At 39.0% G+C, this 20,965-nt stretch overlaps 1 protein-coding gene across 3 annotated transcripts in view; it reads right to left on the reverse strand.

The window, feature by feature from the left end:
- Nucleotides 1–20,965, reverse strand: part of LOC105929366 (Down syndrome cell adhesion molecule-like protein 1 homolog) — a 91,322-nt gene that overhangs the window by 62,198 nt on the left and 8,159 nt on the right. For all 3 annotated transcript variants that reach the window (XM_012867104.3, XM_012867103.3, XM_036143281.1), the window contains exons 2-3: nt 10,273–10,593; nt 2,087–2,233 (exon numbers count right to left, since the gene is read on the reverse strand). In XM_012867104.3, coding sequence (XP_012722558.2) covers nt 2,087–2,233; nt 10,273–10,593 — 468 coding nt within the window. The remainder of the gene's footprint in view (nt 1–2,086; nt 2,234–10,272; nt 10,594–20,965) is intronic.

A 20,965-nucleotide genomic window follows, 5' to 3' on the forward strand; every position in this document is an offset into this window, starting at 1 on the left:
CGAAACACTGCAGGGTTTCCTGAGCCTTGAAAAACACTCAGCTTGGTTCAGTAAACTAAATCACAAGTATGGTAGTGGTTAAGAGACGACATAAGATTCTCACAGTAACTGGTGTACTGACCATGGCATTACTGTCCTTGATTGGCCTGCCAATTCCCCTGACCTGAACCCCATAGAGAATTTGTGGGGTATTGTGAAGAAGAAGCTGAAAGACACCAGAGCCAACAATGCAAATGAGCTAAAGGCCGCTATTGAAGCATCCTGGGCATCCATAACACCTCAGCAATGCCACAGGCTGATTGCCTCCATGCCACGCCGCATTGATGCAGTAATCTGTGCAAAAGGATTCCCAACCAAGTACTGAGTGCATTAATGGACATTTTCAAATGTTTGATTTTGTTTTGCTGTTATAATTTATTTTTTTACTTGGTCTGAGGAAATATTCTAATATTTTGAGATAGGATTTTTGAGTTTTCTTCAGCTGTACGCCATAATCAGCGATATTAAAACAATAAAAGGCTTGCGATATTTCAGTTGATTTGTAATGAATCCAGAATGTATGACATTTCATGTTTTTTAATTGCATTACAGAAAATAAAGAACTTTATCACAATATTAAAATTTTCAGAGACAGTCCTGTAGAAGGGAAACAATTTTTACTCAAAGTGTGAAAATTAAAACATGTATAAGTCAAATAATCTCTTATTGTGAAAATTTCAGACTTTTTAAAGGATATATAGAATAATGAATGTATAAGAACAATGGCAAAAAAGAAAAAGAAACTAATAACTTGAACCATCACAAAATAAACGCAATAGGGTAAAGTGAACTGCAACCAGAATTTTAAAGAGTGAATGCCAGTGATTGACACATATTTCGGACACATCCAAAACAAAACCTTTATGGTAATACGTAAATAATGAATAAGGTGAAAATCTTACTGAGATTTAATTTGCTTTTGTGCCGTGGTATATTTTCAGATGAACGTGAAACAATGTAGCAGTAAATGTTTAGCTAAAATTCAAACAGAGGCTTGACATATAGCAATACTAAGGAAAGATGACCATGTAGACCCACTAGTTCTGCATAAATGGACCCGAATAGTCGAGGAAATCTTTACAATGAAAACCTTCTACTACTGGAAAGTCTGGGGAAGACCCAAATAGAGGAAAAATGGAAGATTGGGCCAGAAAAAGAAAGATCAGCAACACACCAGACTGAAAGACAATTCACTATGGAATCTCTAAGATTCAATTAACAACATCTCACAGTTTGTATTTATTAGATATAATAAAAATAAAGCCCAGTACATATGCATCATGGTATCAGTGTCTTTTCGCTTACATATGAATATGAACACCATCTGCTTCAGGACCTGAGGCTATTCTTGCTCTACTACCCTCTTTGCGGCTCTCTTATTTCTCGCCCATTTCTCTCTTCTGCACTGGGGTTGCAGTGGTTTTAAATGCACAAATAGACGTTGCATGTGTATCCCAAACATAAAAATAAAAAAAAACGCAAAAAAAGTGCCGCGCGACATCGAGCTCAACTCTTTTTCTCCACCATCCTCTGTCAGACTCGCTCACACCCAAATGAGGTTAATGAAGATGAATGTGACGGCACAGTCCTATTGACATCCTGTGTCTCTAATTGTGGCCCTGTTCTTCAAGGACATGCTGGAAAGACAGGCGGGGAGTGGACAGAAATAGAAACCATTGGACTTTTGGAAGGAAGTCTGTCTCTAAGTTTTCTTCAGCGCCGAGCTAAATTAAATGCAGGACTTGACATTAGCTGGAGAAAAACTCAATGTGATGAGGAAAGCCTTGAAAGGAGGGACAGAAAGAGGGAAAGGTCAAGGAAGAACAGGAGGAGGAGGAGGAGAAGGACGAAGGCCCCCTAGATCAGTGATCCAGAACGGTAAGCAGACAGAAGACGCACATTAGGAGTTCGGTCAAGCAGAGCCCTGCATCAAACCCCCCTCCCACTCAATCAGACGTAAAGGATAAAGACATACACATCCAGGAGTTACGCAGCAGTCAATCCGTCCAGCCCAAATCACTCCACAATCCGCTTTTTGATTTCCTACCTGGAACGATGGAAACGGTGTCTCTTTCCCAGGACACAACGCTGACGTACTCCTGCACGGCAGCAGGGATGAGGCACTTGAACACTGCTACGTTGCCCCGCATTGAGCGCTGGTCCGCCACCCGCACAGTGTAGGGTTCCCTGAAAACTATGAACACACACAAAAAAACATTTAAAGCATTTCTTCAGCTACCACTCAACAAGGTTTTTAAAGGTTATTTTCTTTAAGGACAGAAAAGATTAAACGGAGGTTTTCTAGAAGTATTTTAAATATACGTATGTAGTTCTTTCTACACATGTTGTAGAGTGCTGGGCACGTTTATTGTTTCTAATAAAATACTCGGCATGGTTATTGATACCTCAAAAAGTTTTTAAAAGCAGGTGTAGCATTGTTTTTTAGTTTAAACTGTATGTTCATTAGTGTTTTAGTGAATATCTAAATAGTAGTCCATGACTTTCTGTTTCCCAGAGGTAAGTGACAGGAGGCCCATTTCATTTAGCCTCTGACTTGGCCAAGGACCCAAATTCATCACGCAGTGAAGAGGATGGTCAGAGATTTTGCTTTTAAATCATCATGGTTCCAAGAGTAACGTCTATGTTCGCCAACTCTATAACTACCTTAAAATGCTATCTACACGTCAACCGGTTGTTTGGGAGCGGTGCCAGAAAAAGATTTCCAAACATAAAATGTAGACTTTGTTAAATCTGTGCAAGGATTCAAACAGGAACTGTGTGTTTTGGCAAAATGAGATTAACGTCTTGTACACACATAGCCAGGTCCAATATCTCCTCCACGTCATTTTCAAAACTAATATCAGACAAGCAGGATCATTTTCAGAAAAGTTTCCATCCACACAAACCCGCACAAATACACCGCTGACCGCTGTTTTAAACATCCCAAATGCATGGAGGGCAGTGTACCAGAGAGATAAAACCTTTGTCAGCCAGTTGATAAACAATGGCGAGGTTAAACAGCATTGTGCCTCTGTATTGGGAGGGAGTTGGTTTGAAACAGCTGACCTCCAAGCTCTCTTTCTCCATAGCGCCTCAACGTATTGGAGCAGTTGGGCTTATAAAAAACAAACAAGCAAAAAAGCATCTGAACAAAATGTAGCGTTTATGACGTTCTGTGTCTGCTTTTACTTTAAGGATGTGTCCCAATTGAAGGGCCACATCCTTCGGAGGACCGTGTCTTCGTTGGCCGGGTCTTTCGTCGGCTGCTGGAAGAGATCGGCTTGTGAACTGGGACGGTCCAGCCTTCATCGGCTGTCCCCGCCCTTACCTTAGCGCGACTCCTGTTGCCTGAGAACCGAGACAGCGTGAAGCAGCTGTGAAACCAAACAGATGGAGCCCGAATGCCCGCTGTCTCCGCTGTAAATAACTGTACAGGGTTTTTATCCCCCCCCCGACTTTACATATTCATGATTCCTCGCAATCTTTTGTTTAAAACGTGGTTTTATCATCTCTTCATTTGATTGTCATTCATTAATTGACCAAATGTTTAAAGTCGTTTTGACAAAATATACCATTAAATAAAATGTATTGATGACAAACACCATGTGTGTTATTTATTAGTAAAACATTTCACGATTTAAAATCAGCGTTCTTGTTTTTTTGCAGATAAACTGAATAAACTGGGCCAAACGGCGCTACTTTAATGTTATTGTGCAATTTAAAAAAAAAATGATGTCAACTTCTACAATATTTGTCTTAAAACCTTCTTAGTGCTGCCCCCTTAAGGGTTGAACGGTGGCTATTGCAGTTGAATTTTCCTGTTGGTTCAAGCAGCCTATGAAGGATGCAGCCCCTGACTTCAGACACACCCTATTTCTCGATACCTACGTAGGTGAAGACAGGAGATGCTGTGTGGTTGCCGGGGTAAGGTCAGTTGGAAATAAGCGATAAGCTGTTGATTTCGTAGCAGTGAATTGGTCCAGTTTAACATTAATTAGACACATATTGTAAACAATCAATCGCAACGCCAACGGAAAAATCAGCACCTCCCTGGGCCTTTTTTCAGAAAGAATGGCCGCTCTACCCTGAGTAGAAAGCAGCTACTCTGAGTAGTTCTACCTCACACTGTCATACTCCGCGTTTTCGGTTTCAGAACAGATCCGGTAACTAAACTCAGCGTCTAATCAACCCTGAGTTAAGTGTGAGCACGAGCATGAACGAAGCCCCTCATCAATGGGGCGCAGATAACGCGATTCACCATGGCAACAGTGGGAAATACGAAGCCTGGAAGAGCGCATTTCTTACGAGTGGAGTTAGAAATCTGTAATGAAGGCATATGGAGAATATTAAAACCATGACAAACAAAATAAACAATGTAGCTACAGAAAAGTAAATGCATGAGTGATATGAGGGATATTTGATGTATAATTAAAGGGGGGGGGGGGGTCTGGTAGCGCATTTATTACGTGTCGATGTGCAACCTGATAGACGTTGAAAGGACATGACAATATAAGTATGAAAATACAGTTTAATCAGGTAAGGTTAAGTTATAACTTTTTCTCATGTTTAACCGTACTCGACTAATGTATTAATTGGCTATAATCAATATTTAATGATGGGATGGTGTGAGTTATTGAAATAACGGATATGTTCATAATTTTTTTTTTGCCAGAATCCGGCTTCACAGAAATATTACAACCAAACTTCCGAGTCTCATCTCTCCTTTCACCATACGTGACTCAGGCCGCCGGTAATCGTATCATAAAGCATCATAATCATATCACCGTAATCAAGGAAGTCATTTTCTACATCGACACCATGTGTGCACAGAACTTCAGAAGGATACGATGCACAGAGGTTCAAAAACCAATGGGATTTTTTTTTTTTTTTTTTTTTTTTTTTTGGTGCTTTGGTTTTATGCAGGTTCGGGCAATATTTTACACTCTGTTGAATGAGCAGGAGCTCATTAGCAAAATCACATGAAAGCCGGGACGTATCTGAAGGTTGCTAAGAGACTGGTTCGGAATCCCTTGCCTGGTAACAGACACGGAGATGGTATGCATGCATTCCCGATTGCAACAGGGGAAACCATGCGCAGAAATTTACATCTTCTTTAAATAGATACGTCAGACTTCACAGATCAGTTGGGTTCTTGTTTTAAAATGGACATTTTCCAACTCACCAGGCCTTTTTTTGATGGAGTTTAAGGTGTTAATGCCGTAAAGCACTTGGCCTGTCTATAACCATTCGTTGGCAAACAAAGCACAAAATAAAAAGCAACATTCTGTCCGACCGTGACCTGATCACAGTCGCTGCCCAAGCCTGACATAGGCCACCGACGACAGGATGTTTGCTTCCTGCTAATCCGCCCCTCAGCTCCTGAGGCTGGGCTTTCTGGTCATGTGGGAATGAAGAGCAGCAAACCGGCTGCCATGTAGCTCTGGGTCCCGGCTCAAATCCCCCACTTGGCTCTTGTATTAGTATTAGAATGAATATGAGTATTAGTTCAGGCCTGTGTTGGGAGGCAGAATATGAAAACAGATGTTGATGGCAGGAGGGAAGGGGGAGGGACCAAAGTGGCCTGAATGAAAGAGAGGAACAGTGTACAGAGCGGGACAATGGATGTGGTTTAAAGGTAATCCAATTGTGTGTTTGAAGTATCTGTCAATTGGGTTCTTTACTTGTATTCCAAAGAAAACTCAAATGTACTGATGAAATATAGCTTATTACAGCAGCTTAACATTATTTAATCAATAAAAAACACAAATTTGATCTGTTAATAAAAGAGAATTACATAGGCGTGTTTAGTCTGAAACAAGAGATGGAAAATGTAAAGAGCAGACAGAGGGTGGAGAAGAAAAACCTAATGTAACAGAAACAGAGGCAACTAGTGGTCAAAATTTCCAAAATTAGTCTCCTGCTGTATTGGCTGATGTTTGATGATTGATCATCTATTCTAATGCACTACGGGAAAGATTTTTTTTGCCCTGGTGTTTATTTAATTAATCAATATGTGCTGTACCAGCCTGGCATGACAGTGTCCACAGGGTTGGCAGCTTTTGGTAAGGGGGATAAGGAACAGCCTTTTTCAGGTGTGGTGTGGTGAATCATCCAGGAAACACTGCCTCCGGTCTTTTTATGTCTTTCTGCTCTGTTATCTTTTATGCCTGTACTTTTTATAGACTGGTCTTATAGACCATGGGTCTGCAATAAAATGTATCTGTCGATTTATCTACAATAACTACCTGAATTTCAGAGGGAAGCTAAGATTTTTTTCTTAGTTAGATTATGAAAAAAATATTTTTGGGAAATATAACTTTTATATGGGACTTTTTGTGTACGTTTTACATAAGAAAAATTCTTCCCCTGAAGGTCAAAACACTAAAAACATGAATTAGTTATTGGTATTCTGTGTTACAGTTTGATAAGTACCAAAATAAAATGTTGCCTGATTACCTCGGTATACAGTGAATTTTTTATAAATACAACTTTAAAACTGCGAAAAATGTCCATTGTACCATTTTCATGGCTAAAAGTCTTTTTAAAAAGATGAAAGCAAAAGAATCCCTCCCCCACTTGTTGCTGTGCACTGCTGGTCACCTGGCAGAAGAAGTCTTCTACAATTGTCTCTCTTTTACAAAAAAGACAACTCAATTAGGATTATTTAGTACAAAAAAAGCATACAAAAAAACATAAAACAAAACAAAAACAAACTATAAGCGTACCATCATCATTGGTACTAAGGTAAAACTGCTTTTAAAAGAAAAGGTGGGACCCTACATGTGACTCGCCTGGCCAGCCAGACTGATTTATGCTGTATACGCTGTGTATCAGTCTGGTAAGGAGCTGGTAGAGCTCAATTTCAAAGGCGGCACTAACAGGGTCTGCTTCCACAGGTTAGTACCAATCAGATAACTACAGATGTGACGCAAAAAACTCTAAGAGACATGCTCTGTTTTTTTTAAATTTGTGGCCCGTGAAACATGTGATGCCATCGAGCAAATTCTCCAGTAAACAATTTTTGTCGCTTCTGCCTAAAAATATTTAAATGTAAGATAAATGTTGTACTCACATATACTTTCTCAATTTTCCAAGACACCAAGCAACAAACATATCCGTCTGTATCTGTTATGGTTACAGAAAAGCGCTGCTGCATTATGGGTAATTTTGACGCTGAGAGTGATGCACCGTAATGTCCTGTCTCCCGCGCTGTGATTGGTCCGGTCTGTTTTAGGCTGGAGGGAATGGAGCTTTACCAGACTGACTTTCACAGGGCGTAAGTCAGTCTGGCTGTTCTAGATGTTTTAGGTTATAAAAAGCGAAATGGCTAAAAGGTGCAAAATTCGCCATAATAATGATGTTGAGTTAAAAACCACTACTAAATATAACAGATGTTTATTCCATATGTTTACTCAAATCTGGTTATCAAAATCACAAAATAAATGTGGCTTAAGGCCAGTTCACACGGCAGGATTTTTAGCCTGATTTTCGCCCCGGTCTCCGCCTTCTGAGAGGCGGCGACTATCACCATGTCTCTTAAGACAATCTTAAGAGAATATCCTGCCGTTTGTGGTATGTTAAGAGCGATCAGGTCCGCTCAGTAGAACGTCAGGACCGCTCTGATCTCAAACTGACCTCAACATGTTGGATTGTCTTCCCCCGATATCCTACCATGTGTGGTGTCCTCCAAGGACAAACCAGCAGACAGCTTGTTGAATGAGACGTGTAGCCAATCGGAAAGCGAGATGAGCGATTCCCAGAGAAAACAAAAAAAAAACTCGCCCCCATTTCACAGTACAGCAAGCGTAGAGTCGGTCGCGTTGTCTCCGCTTTAACCAACAGCTTTTCTTTTTGTTATGTTTTTTTTCTCCGTTAAAATCAGTCCACACACTATCTGCATTATTCTCCCCCATCGTTCGTGTTTATTAACTCTGAACTCAGGTTTTATCTTGAGAGGATTCACAAGATTTCCCTCTGACATCTGAATGATCTTAATCAAAATCTGTTGGTGTGCGGTGTGTCGTGCTTGCTGTCTGACCGGACATCACACGCTGTACGAACAAACATGTTTTATCTAGGATTTTTTTATCGTCTCTCGGGCTTTGAATATCGGCCGACTATTTTAAAATCCTGCCGTGTGAACCAGCCTTTACATATAGCATTACAATTCTAACAGCCGGTTTGTTCAATTATATTAGCAGCGGTAGGATATATGGCTACTTTTCCGTTTTAAAGCAATGGTTTGATGCTATTTTGTTAACATTTTTGCATAAAACCACTAATACTGTGGTATTATATTTAAGGTGCCTGCCAGCTGAAATAAAGAAGGTTGGTGAACTAAGCACATAGAGAAGGCTCAAATTATTTTTTATGATCAGATAAGAGACCAGAACACTAATTTCTGATGATTTGCTGCTAGTAATTTTTTTCACCAATATCCCTCTCCTCAGCAGCCTCTTGCTTTTTGAGGATTTTTCTATTAAATATTTTACACCCCAAATTCCTCTGGTGTCATATTTTACAGGATTCCTCACACATTCATGTCATAATTTACCTCCTTTATTTTTTCTGGCCTTTATCCTAGTGAAATGTGCTCGTAAGATCCAGTACGTTCGAAATTTTGCACTGCTGCAGATGTATCCAAGCAGCGCTTATGAACACACTGCAAAAACAAAACTTAAAATAAGTAAAATTTTCTTGAAATGAATGCATTTGTCCTTGATTTGGGCACGTAAATAAGAATATTTGTCTATTGGAATGAGATTCTTTGCACTTAAAATAGGAAAAACTCATCTCCATCATCTTATTTAGAGGGCAGAATATCTAATTATCTTATTTTAGGGGTCAAAATACTCATTCCATTGGCAAATCATCTTATTTACCTGCTCAAATCAAGTACAAACACACTCATTTCAAAATAATTTGACTTATTTTTAGTTATATTTTTGCAGTGGTTCTGATTGTAGCTCAGATAGGTGAGCATTTACCAATGGCTTTGCTGCTTAGATAGATGAGAAAAGCAACAGTGAGGTTTGCTGGGAATGATGAAGGAGTCTGCTTTAAACTGTGTATCAAAATAATATCTGTAAACATATATATGCTTGCGTCTCATAAATATATGACTAAGTGCGTTCTGAGGTGGCTCAATATTAGAAAAACATGCACTTGCAAACTTATTGAGAAATGTTGTGATGAGAGTATAGTTTGTAATTAACGCGCATTTACCTCACTACTCTGTTTTTATTCATATCTTTACAATATCCCCACTATTGTCCATGAACTTTAAAATCCTGATAACTGATCTCTAAACACTTATGGAGGTCGTCATTATGGCTATTTCAGGCATTAATTATCTTGGTTTTAGAAAGGCAGACATTGTTTGGTCCAAAAAAAAAACATTACATTTTTTTTTGGAGGTTCTGAAAAAAAAAACAATCATTCACTTTTCAACCATTTTAGCAACTTCCTTAAATATTAGATAGCATTCAAAGACAGTCCATCGAAATGGCAAGGTATAGGATTTGCAAGCAGAGTTTTAATGTATATTAAATATTCTATCAAATCTTGCATCCATGTAGGCCTTTGTGATTGCGAAAGTTTACACACTGATACTGTGGACAGCTGCAATTTAATATATTGTGAAGCTCTAGTCAATTCCATAAAGATTAATTTCAAAACACATTCATTTGTTTCAAACATGGGAACCCTGGCAACCACAGAGTCCACAGAGTTGACTGAAAATATGTTAAAGCGCTATAATGGCAGTGATTTTCGTGTCATTATAATGTGGTGATTAAAAAAAAACTATTATAAGACACATTATTAAATCTTCAATTTGCTTTTAAAATGTTTTGTTCTAAACTTTTCCCAAGTGACTGGAAGTTCCTGCCCATCTCCTTTGATCTGGACTCCAAAGAAGCTGAACTTGTGTTTTGCACCTCATTCAGCAGATGGAGAAGCTGAAGGGCTGATGTTAGGAGGAAAGCGCGCTGTTTCATCACTGGCTCTGTCTAACAGGGGCGAGTGAAGGCCGGGGCCTGATGCGGTGAGCGATGCAGATGTTCTCTCTGCAGACTGTGTTCTAGGTCAATCTGTGTTCAGGTCAAGGGCTATTTTAGGGCAGGTGATTCAGTGTGGGTTGGGCTTCTATTTTTTTTTTTTTTGTTTTTTTGAAGCTGTCAATCCAACCTGCTCTATTTTCAGCTTAAACCGCCGCCGGACGCTGCTACTCACCAGCTTTGATGCGGATGTTTGGGCTGCGGATCTTGCCCGCCTGGTTCTCGGCGGTGCAGAAGTAGTCGTTGTCGTGGATGTAGCTGTTGTACGCGGAGGGCGAGAACGGGTACAGCTGGAGGGTGCCATTGGCGTGCACGTGGCGAATGTGGGGCACGTCGTAGATGTCGTCGCCGGTGGCCAGGTACCAGCGCAGTATGGCGCTGGGGGTGCCCCCTGCAGGACAGGGCAGGGACACCCCCACTGAGCTGGAGTAGGTTACCCTCTGCAGGGAGGCATTTACAAAGTACAGCCTGGTAGAGCCCACATCCTCACTGTGTACTGCAGAGGCAAACAGACAAAAACATTCTTACTTAGCAGCACGAGGTTTAAGCATGGGTTTTATGCAGGGTACGATCCAAACACCAAAAAACCCAGACTGAATCAATTCCAGGACCAATAAGGTACTTTAAAGAGGCAAGCATCGCAGCAGACATGGGTCAGTTACCAGTATCTATGCATACCAAGATTTTAAGCTTTTACGGTATTTCACAGTATGAGGATTAAATCCTTTTGTCAAGTTTTGTCGTACTTTATATTTTTGCATAGTTCTAGCTGTGTTGCTCAAATGAGCAAACAAAAAACAACTGGCCAGCTTGTGTACTGTGGGGTGAATTGTAATTTTTCATTATTTTGTTTTACATTTCAAACCAAATGAAGCATATGTGGCCTTTCTGTATTTTATTTTTTGGTACCAATGACTAATCATTCAAACTGTATTCATTGAAAGCACAAATACTGGAATTTGAATTTGAAGTAATTTTGTGTTTACATTGTACTGAGATCAAATTAACAATAAGCAAAGGTTGTATATAACATTAACGTAACTGTCGTGATGAATACCTAATTTTCTTAGCGTTAGGGTTTAGAACTTTCTGTTGCTTTTTAGTTTTGAATTATTAAAAAAAGTAATGAAAGCAATTAGACCATGTTGTAAATTTGCATTTAAATGCACACCTTTTATTCCATTAAACTGTGTTCTTCACTTACTTAAGGTTACTACATGTCAAAACAGCTCGTGCCCACGTCGCCGTGACAGAAATAAGTTGAAACGGGTGGGAACGTCCTTCAGATGTGTTGCAAAATAATCATAACAAATGTATGTCAAATGCCCAGCTGCAAACATCAGTCATGTGACTCAAAAAGCCAGGGATTTGGGCTAAAGCCTGTGATGGTTTAGGTGGATGGGACGGGGTGGGGGTGGGGGGGGTGGGAGGAGGAGTCTGTTACCTCCATGCACGCATACACAAAGACAAACAGAGAGACGGGGAGGGAGGGAACTCGCTGATAGGTTATGTGATTGGAATTTCTATGCCAGACGCAGAGATTTAAGTCTATTTAATCTCCTTACATATTTACACACACACACACACACACACAAATACACACTCATAGCCATGTTATTCATAGGCCCTTAGATTAAACACACACACCTCCAGCCGAGAAAAGGAGAGTTAAAAGAGGAAAAATGGGGGGTGGGTTGCACCAAGTTTGGGTGAGATTAAAAGAGTACATAGAGAAGGGGGGGGGGGGGGGCACTTCTGATGGACAGATGTGGATTTTAACCACAACTGACTCTGATTTACTGCATGCCACCTCATATACAGCCACTGACCAAATGCTCGACACCCCCTCCTCCCCCAAATACATTTTACATTTAAGGACAGATTTTTTTTTAACATGTTGTCAAAGAAGCTAGAAGATGTAAAGTTTAGCTACCACCTGCATAATATAACCCCCCCACCCCGCCCCCATTTACATCAAAATGTTTGCACAAACAGGCGCTGATCGTGTTGACTGAAAAAAAATATTGAAATACTATATATCCCTAAATCTACTGGTGGTAAAAAAAAAAGAAAAAGAAGAAAAAAATATATATTTTTTTCTTATAAAAGCTACATCGCCGCTTTGCTAAATAATTTTACCACTTCTCTATTTGACACAAAAATCCTTCAAAAAAAATACTTTGTTCAAGTTTTTAACAAAAAGTAACACGTATCACTTACTCTTTCCATCCAAATTCAATCCAAGACTCTAAGGTGTTGCTATTATTATTACCATTATCGTTAATATTATTATTGATCATAGTATTTTCCATGAATTTCTTCCTGTGGTACAGTATGCGATAGAGAGGAAGGTGAAGGTGAGCTGGTTTGACTCACAAAAGGAGAATAATAGCGCTTGTGATAAATATCTTAGACATTGCCAAAGGCTCTAACAGAGAGGAAGGTTTTATAAAGAGATTTGAAGGCAGTTAGAGATTTAGTGCGCTGGAGTTCAGTGGGCAGGGAGTTCGATGAACTGGGGGTGGGCTTTGAGTGGAAAAAAAGCCTTTTATCTCTCATTATAACAAAGGTTGACCAGGAGATAGTTATTGAGGTTCAAGCCAAGGATCTCAGTGGTCAGGAGGGCACACAGAAGGTTGATAAGTCAGAGATGTTTCTAGGGGCGTTATCCATGAGGCTTTGGGTTAAAGTGCTATTTACTTTATACTACCTCAGGAACTTCTGCGTTTTTTTATATTTTTTTTGACCAAACACACTGAAGGCTGATTTTTGACCCCACCAAGACCAGAAACATGTTTGACTCGAGCCTAGAATTAAATATTATTCTCAGACTCCTGTCAAACCTAGACGATGTCTCTGGGGACCAGTCAAGATTGTTATCAATAAATTATTAAAAATCTATTGAAATTTTAGGCCAACCAGAATTTAAAGCTGCCAGACAGTTTTCTATAAAATCAAAACGTACTTCAGGTGTTACAAGAGACCATAAAACATTTCATGATCCATTTTTTTTTCTTTCACAATCAAATGTTATTTATTCAAGATGAAGGCTACCCTTTCAAAACAAGCTTCCCTACTGACGTGCCTCTGCTGACATCACACGATGCGCAAGGCAAGGGATCGGCATTGTTTCAGATTTCTCTGATTTGTAGTGTTTTGTGACACGTTTCCCCCTTTTAATCACATTTCTGATCAAATTCTTGCTTTGAGGATCTTTACTTGTCTTCTGTGTACAAATGCTATCTGATGTGTCTGCCTCCTTTTATGTCAATAACACAAATACACGCACAGCAGAATTTGATTTTGCCTTCTACTGTGTGCTTTAAAAAAAATAATCCTGCTGTGGAAATCCACACTTCATTAACCGGAAAGTTTTTTATTCTTAGTTTGTTTAAAGACATTACAATACAACACTGGATATTATGTTTGATAAAGGGAAAACAAGCTGTTAGATTAGCAATTTCACAAAGATTTGTGGATTCTGTCAAGATAGTAAATTAATGTCGTCCACATAAGTTTTAAAATATATTTTAAAAAAATTTAAATATACAATTTGCACATATCTTATATTAATCAAGGTAAAACATCTTAAATCTGAGCAGATGTAATGACAGCATTATAGTCTTTCCTTCTTTCCTTCCTTAAGTTAATGCAAAAATATCTCAATATATGATAGTCCACCCTACCAAGAGAATCTATTGTTCTAAATTATCAGCAATTTCAATATATTGCTGCTGAACTCAAATGATCAAAATCGGAGATAAAAGCAGTGATCTAATCTATACCACTGGGTTAATAATTATAGCTTTGTTTAAAATAAAGGAGGATCCCTGGTCAGAGATTGATGGATCTAGGCAACATGTTACAGATGGTATATGAAAATATGTCTGGCAGTCCAGCGGTGGGCTCCAAAAACCAGGTCAGACTCCCTCCCCTCCGCAGATTACTGATAATGGCCCCTGAGCATAAAGCCCATATTAAAGATTGCAATATCTATAATCTCCCAATGGGGGGACAGCAGCAAAGTAGGGAAGTGAGGGGTCACCCTATCAGCTTGGGGGGGAGGGGATCGCGGACAGCGAAAGAAACCTCTCATACAGTAGATTATATGGCCTGGAGGCATGGGCATTTGGAGGGCTGGGGAGCACTGGGACTGAAGTGGATCTGAAAGAACTCCCGCCACTCAAAACCATGTCAAAGCTGTGTCAAAACCACGGAAAACACACACACACACACTTACTGGAACACAAATACACACATGAAAATGGATGAAAACCTTCACATGCATTCTTTTCTCAGCCGTAAAGGGAGGAGCCAAAGTGGCTTTTTAATGGACGCTCTGACACTCTAGCTCTGTCTGGATTTAAAACAATAACACAACAACTCTTCCTAATAACTGTGGCCGCCATAGTAAACTACGTTACAACCTAAAAACACTGTAAACTGTTTGTCTGTTAATCCAAATTGTTAGCAAAATGTCCCCTTGATGACGTTTTGGCTTTGGCGTAGATCCTCTTCAACCAAAAATAGAATTTAGTTAAACTTTTATCCATGTTACAATTCAGATCCTTCTTTAGGGGCACACTTTTTTCTCTTTAATATGACAGCAGTACCATCTCGAGATTTTGTCATCTAGCAACCCCACTTTCCGAAAGAGTTTCTCGTATTATATATTTTTTTATTTAATTAATCTGCTTTTTTACAAGTACAACATCCCAAAAAAAACAAACTCAACTTTGATTAAACTTCAAACAGTTTTTAGTAAAAGGCAAACAGAAAGAGAACTGCATTGATGCGGCACAAGTCAATCTCTATCTGAGCCACGCTCTAATGGAGGTTTCATCCGGTTCGAGTGGAGCTCTATTCTCCACTGTCGCTACATTCATGCTCAATATGAGGGATTGCTGCAAAGTCGAAAACAACTTGATGCAATCAGCTGCGTGTCCTTAGAAAGAAAACATTTTACCTACCGGATTAACGAACTCAATTTGATTTTGGTGTTTAATAGCTGGGATTACATTGGCGTTTACACTACTGACTTCACATCTTTGTGTATGATTGGAATGAAATGACTACGTTCTTGAACACACACACACCGGCTGTTTCTTTGGTGAAGTGAAAAGAGACAACACTCAGGTGTCAGTGCTATATAAATAAACTGAATCAAAGTGAGTTTAAGTAAAAGTCAAAATCAGAAGATTGAGTGAGGGTGTCAAAACTGGGTACAAAAGGAGCATCTACCAAAGACCATCCTACCAACACAAGCCGTCTAGTGTTGGTAGGCTATATAAAGGAAAGTGGATCTACCTGATAGTCATCACGGTTGCACGTCAAAAACGTGTGTGGCAAATTCCATTTATTGGTCTGTGTCAAAAAAGCCTTCAAAGAACGTATGTCTTTTAATATCTACTGTGCAAAATATTGTAGCGTATACAGGGGCTGGTCATATAATTAGAATATCATGAACAAGTTAGATTTTTTTTCAGTAATTCCATTCAAATGTAAAAACTTGTAGGTTATATTAATTCATTACACACAGACTGATATATTTCAAGTGTTTATTCATTTTAATTTTGATGATTATACCTGACAACTAATAAAAAAACTAATTCAGTATCTCAGAAAATTAGAATATTGTGAAAAGGTCCTATATTGAAGACATCTGGTGTCACACTCTAATCAGCTAATTAACTCAAAACGCCTTCAAAGGCCTTTAAATGGTCTCTCAGTCTAGATCTGTAGGCGACACAATCATGGGGAAGACTGCTGACTTGACAGTTGTCCAAAAGACGACCATTGACACCTTGGACAAGGAGGGCAAGACACAGAAGGTGATTGCTAAAGAGGCTGGCTGTTCACAGAGCTCTGTGTCCAAGCACATTAATAGAAAGGCGAAGGGAAGGAAAATATGTGGTAGAAAAAAAGTGTACAGGCTACAGGGATGACCGCACCCTGGAGAGGATTGTGAAACAAAACCCATTAAAAATGTGTGGAGAGATTCACAAAGAGTGGACTGCAGCTGGAGTCAGAGCTTCCAGAACCACCAGACAGACGTCTGCAGGACATGGTTTCAGCCGTCTCATTGCTGGAGTCAACCGCTCTGGAACAAGAGACAGAAACGTCTCTCCTCGGCTGAAGACAAAAAGGACTGGATGCTGCTGAGTGGTCCAAAGTTTTGTTCTCTGATCAAATTAAATTACGCATTTAATTTTGGAAATCAAGGTCCCAGAGTCTAGAGGAAGAGAGGAGAGGCACAGAATCCACGTTGCTGGAGGTCCAGTGGAAAGTTTCCACAGTCACTGATGGTCTGTGGAGCCATGTCATCTGCTGGTGTTGGTCCTCTGTGTTTTCTGAGGTCCAAGGTCAACGTGTCCATCTACCAGGAAGTTTTAGACCTCTTCATGCTCCCTGCTGCTGACCAACTTTATGGAGATGCACATTTCATTTTCCAACAGGACTTTGCACCTGCACACAGTGCCAAAGCTACCAGTACCTGGTTTAAGGACCATGGTATCCCTGTTCTTAACTGGTCAGCAAACCTACCTGACCTTAACTCCATAGAGAATCTATGGGATTATGGGGAAGATGTGATACACCAGACCTAACAATGCAGAAGAACTGAAGACTACAATCAGAGCAACCTGGGCTGTCCTAACACCTGAGCAGTGCCACAGTCTGATGGACTCCATGCCACGCTGCATTGCTGCAGTAATCGAAGGAAAAGGAGATGTTAGTGGTATTTAGGTATTTAGTGCTGGACATTCTCACAGTTTTCATGCTCATACTTTTCAGTTGGCCAACTTTTCAAGAAATCCTTTTTTGTGTTCGTCTTAAGTAATATTTTACTTGTCTGAGACACTGAATTTGAGGTTTTCATTAGTTGTCAGTTATAATCATCAAAAGAAATGAACAATTGAAATATCATCAGTTTGTGTGTAATGAATTAATATATTATACTGGTTTAACTATTTGAATGGAAATACTGAAGAAAAAAAAAATCAACATTTTCATGATGTTCGAATTATATTACCAACACATGTATGTTGAGTGACTTGATGGATAATGAATACACATATGGTTTCTAGAGCTGCTTTGAAATCTATTATAATTCAACAAACTCAGGTGCTACATCCATGAATGCAACTGGAAACTAGCTGAAAGGTTCTCACAAGAATGAGAGATCCAATCATTTCATTTCCCATGTCTCCAATATCAGAGACAGCTAATATTAAAAGTAATTATACTCTAATTAAACTAAATTATGACTTATTAAATACTTGCAAATGGATAAAATTAACATAATTTCGATAGGAGGATCCCTTGCCCTTTGCAAGTAACAAAGGTCGTAGGGGTAGGCTGGTATTGTTGGTCACACGCACAAAATAAATAAAGAAATAAAAAAAAAACTTTTGTTAAAAAATACTCTTCACTGTGTCAAAAAATAAAAGATAAACGGCATTTTTATATTGTAATGTACAGGTTATAGCTTTACGGGTAGCAGGAGCCATTTGTTATTAAAACAAGAATAATAAAGTGATACATAAATATTAGATATGCACATAGGGATTGGTCAGTCTTGACCAGCAATGACTGATGACCAGCCAGTTGGAAACTAAAGACTCCAATGTTTTTTTTTTTTTTTTTTTTTATCAGTGAACCCATAACTCACCATATGTAAACCCCGAAAAGTTGCTCAAACAGCAACACCCAGCAGGGAGGTAACGGTTATTATTCCTATTTTCAGCATCAGACGGTTGTTGAAGTCAGAGATGTAAAAAGCTAATCAAGGGGAAACTATTTTGCATGAAGTGTGTGAGAATTATTTAGTCTGCAAAGGAGCAAGAAAGAGCAAGACTTTAAGCTCATAACAGCAACCTGGACAGAGTATGATGTAGGTCTGTCATTTTATATTCTGGAGCTTTCTGTCTCTAGCTGTCACATGTGCTGTGTTAAAAAATGTTGTCAATCTTTAAAGGTATAATCTAGGGCTGGGCGTTTGATCGATTTCATCGATTAATTCAAATTCACAATTAATTATGATTCAATTTCTGGAAAATTGGGATTTTATTTAGACAATGCACTCGTTGGGCGTCCATGAAGAGAATAGCATGCAATGCTGAATGTATGTTTAGAAATATATACTGTCAAAATATTGTAAAGAGGGAACTTTTTTATCATAATATGAGACACTTTAATATATTGAATTACTTATTTTTTTAAGTTAGTTTGAGGTTGCACGAGCGAAGTGAAGCCTGTTCTTAGCTCATTGTGTAATACCACTAGCAGCAAACATTTTGTAATACTTTCTTTGTTTGCAACCGCAGGGCCGCCATCTTGTTTTAACAAGCATGTTTTATAGCTTGCATTTAGTTACACTTTAAATTCAGGTCAGCTACCAGACGAAATCTTTGAAATAAAAGAAAGTTTTTTAAATAATTTCTTTAATTATTTTTGTGAAAAATGGAGGGGAATAAAATTGATTGATCAGATTTGGAATGATAAAATCTGAGATTTTATATTTAAGCCATATTGCCCAGTCCTACAATTATCTACATTCTAGGGAATACCATGCACACAGAAACTACTATTATGGTATTGACACCCATGCTAATTGCTAATGGGAGATCCAAAACCCATTTAAAATGATGATGCCACAATCATTTATCTTTGTTTTACAGTCACAAAAACCATGTTTTACAGTGACTGCTTTCCTTCACACACACAGTGTGACGATGTCTTCCCTGCAACCAATATTAATCATTTTTAGCTAGAGATAGGAAATCAGCCACAAAACTCTTGATTGGCGCATCGCTAATAAATTTTCTGACACTTCACTGCATTACTGTGTTGCAGACAGGAGACAAAATCATGACGTCCATTGCAATGAAAACAAAGCAACAAAAACTCCCTGCATTGCATGCTTTTAGCAATTAATGAGGGTTTTAGCTTGATAATCGGAGGAAAAACATAATTTATATGACACTGATCTAGCTGATATTTGTCCTTTCATATTGCTCTCTTCTTTTTTGAAAAAGGTCGCAGAGCAACAGCTTATTATTTTCATTCTTGGACATTCTGTCCTTCTTGTTTCGTGTGTAATACAAGCTACAAGACAACATCCCAAAAGGTTTACCTCATGCCTGAAAACTGGCGCTGAATAACACAAAAATCCAGGAGACCTGAAGTTTTTCTCCTGTATTTTGGGGTATATTTTCAGACTTCATTTGCTATTCTTATCTAATTGAATTCTTCTAACTTGAATACTTTCCTAGTCAGTCCTAGCTTTTGCTATTCCATATTAGGGACTGCTGTTTAACGCTAAAACATACTATTGTTTATGCTTTAAAGCTGGCCTTAATCCATACTATAAAGGGACTCAAGCGATTCCATTTTTCAATATAATTTCTGGAGCAACATAATACCAATTCCAGAACAGACCACATGTGACAACTGCAAAATAAAAACCCGTGGAGATCAACAAACTATAACCGCTTGCCTTCTTAATATTGTGTCAACATCTAAAGAAGTGGCAAATAAACATTAAACCATCCTTACAACACAATTGATTGTCAGAGCATTGTAAACAACAGCATGTCTAATAATGAGTTTCTGTAATTTACCCTATTTTGTATGCATGTTCTTAATATTACTGTTTCATAACATTGGGATAAAGCTAGCATTATTGCCTTGCATCAAGGAGGTCCTGGGTTCAAATCCTGGCCCAGGGTCTTTCTGCATGGAGGTTGCATGTTCTCCCTGTGCATGCATGTTTCTCCCTGGCTTCCTCCCACAGTCAAAAACATGACTGTTAGGTTAAGTGGGCTGTCCAAATTGTTATAAGCGTGTGTGTATGCATATATGCACACATCCTGTGTGTCTCTGTGCTGCCCTGTGTTTGACCGCCGACCTCCCCAGGCTGTACCCCACCTCCTGCCCAATGACCGCTGGAGATAGGCACCAAATCGTCATTTCTGAAGACCTGGCTTTCCTGGGGCTCTCCTCAGGACAAGACTCAGCTGTGCATCTACACCTCAAGGATAAAGGACACCCTTTTCAAGGGACCAAAAAGTTCATATTTTAAGGATGAAGAAAGTAACTTACATAATAAGAGAAAAACTATCTCTAAACAGAGGAGGAGATCTCAGATTTTGGCTTTAAAAAAAACGTACAGTTTAGAATTAAGCCTTATGGCGTCCCATCAAACATCTCTCCAAACATAGTGGAGGTCAATTTGCATGTGAATCTAGAAATGCAGAACTGCACATCCCTGACGCTTAAAAGTTTGGAACTTCTCCCTCCTTAGCTTTGAATTGAAAAAAGGCCATCGTTTAAGGGGATGAAACGTTTTTTGAACCACGATAACTGAGGTCCAGTTGGGTTTTTAACCCACGTATTTGAATTTACCACGTCCAGAATGACTGCCAATCATAACCTTGAAAGTATTAGAAAAGAGTGAAATGCTTTTTATTTGTTTTTTACAAAAAAAATGGCCACTGTTTTGGAGATAGAGGGCAGATTAATAGTATCTGGAGGCAAACTGCCTACAGATAGCATCACAAAGCCACCCGACCAGGTGTGTTTAAAGGCTCAGTGCTGCACTTGTTTCCACTCCATTTAAAACCAGCAGATCAAACATTACCGACCACCTGTGCCAACCAGTATCATAGCTTGCATTGCCAAGGAAAGAAAACATAGCCATGGCACCAGTGACAGAGAAACACAGGAACATTAACACTTTACATGTTTTTTTTTTAATGAGGTTTAAAGGCTATCCTGTTAAACAAATAAGGAAATTCATTTAAAGAAAGAGCAACTTCATTGAAGCGCTTCTGATTCATAAATTGCATGTTCTTTAGCTTTAAATAGTT

The sequence above is a fragment of the Fundulus heteroclitus genome, chromosome 11 (assembly GCF_011125445.2).
Source record: "Fundulus heteroclitus isolate FHET01 chromosome 11, MU-UCD_Fhet_4.1, whole genome shotgun sequence".
Taxonomy (NCBI): domain Eukaryota; kingdom Metazoa; phylum Chordata; class Actinopteri; order Cyprinodontiformes; family Fundulidae; genus Fundulus; species Fundulus heteroclitus.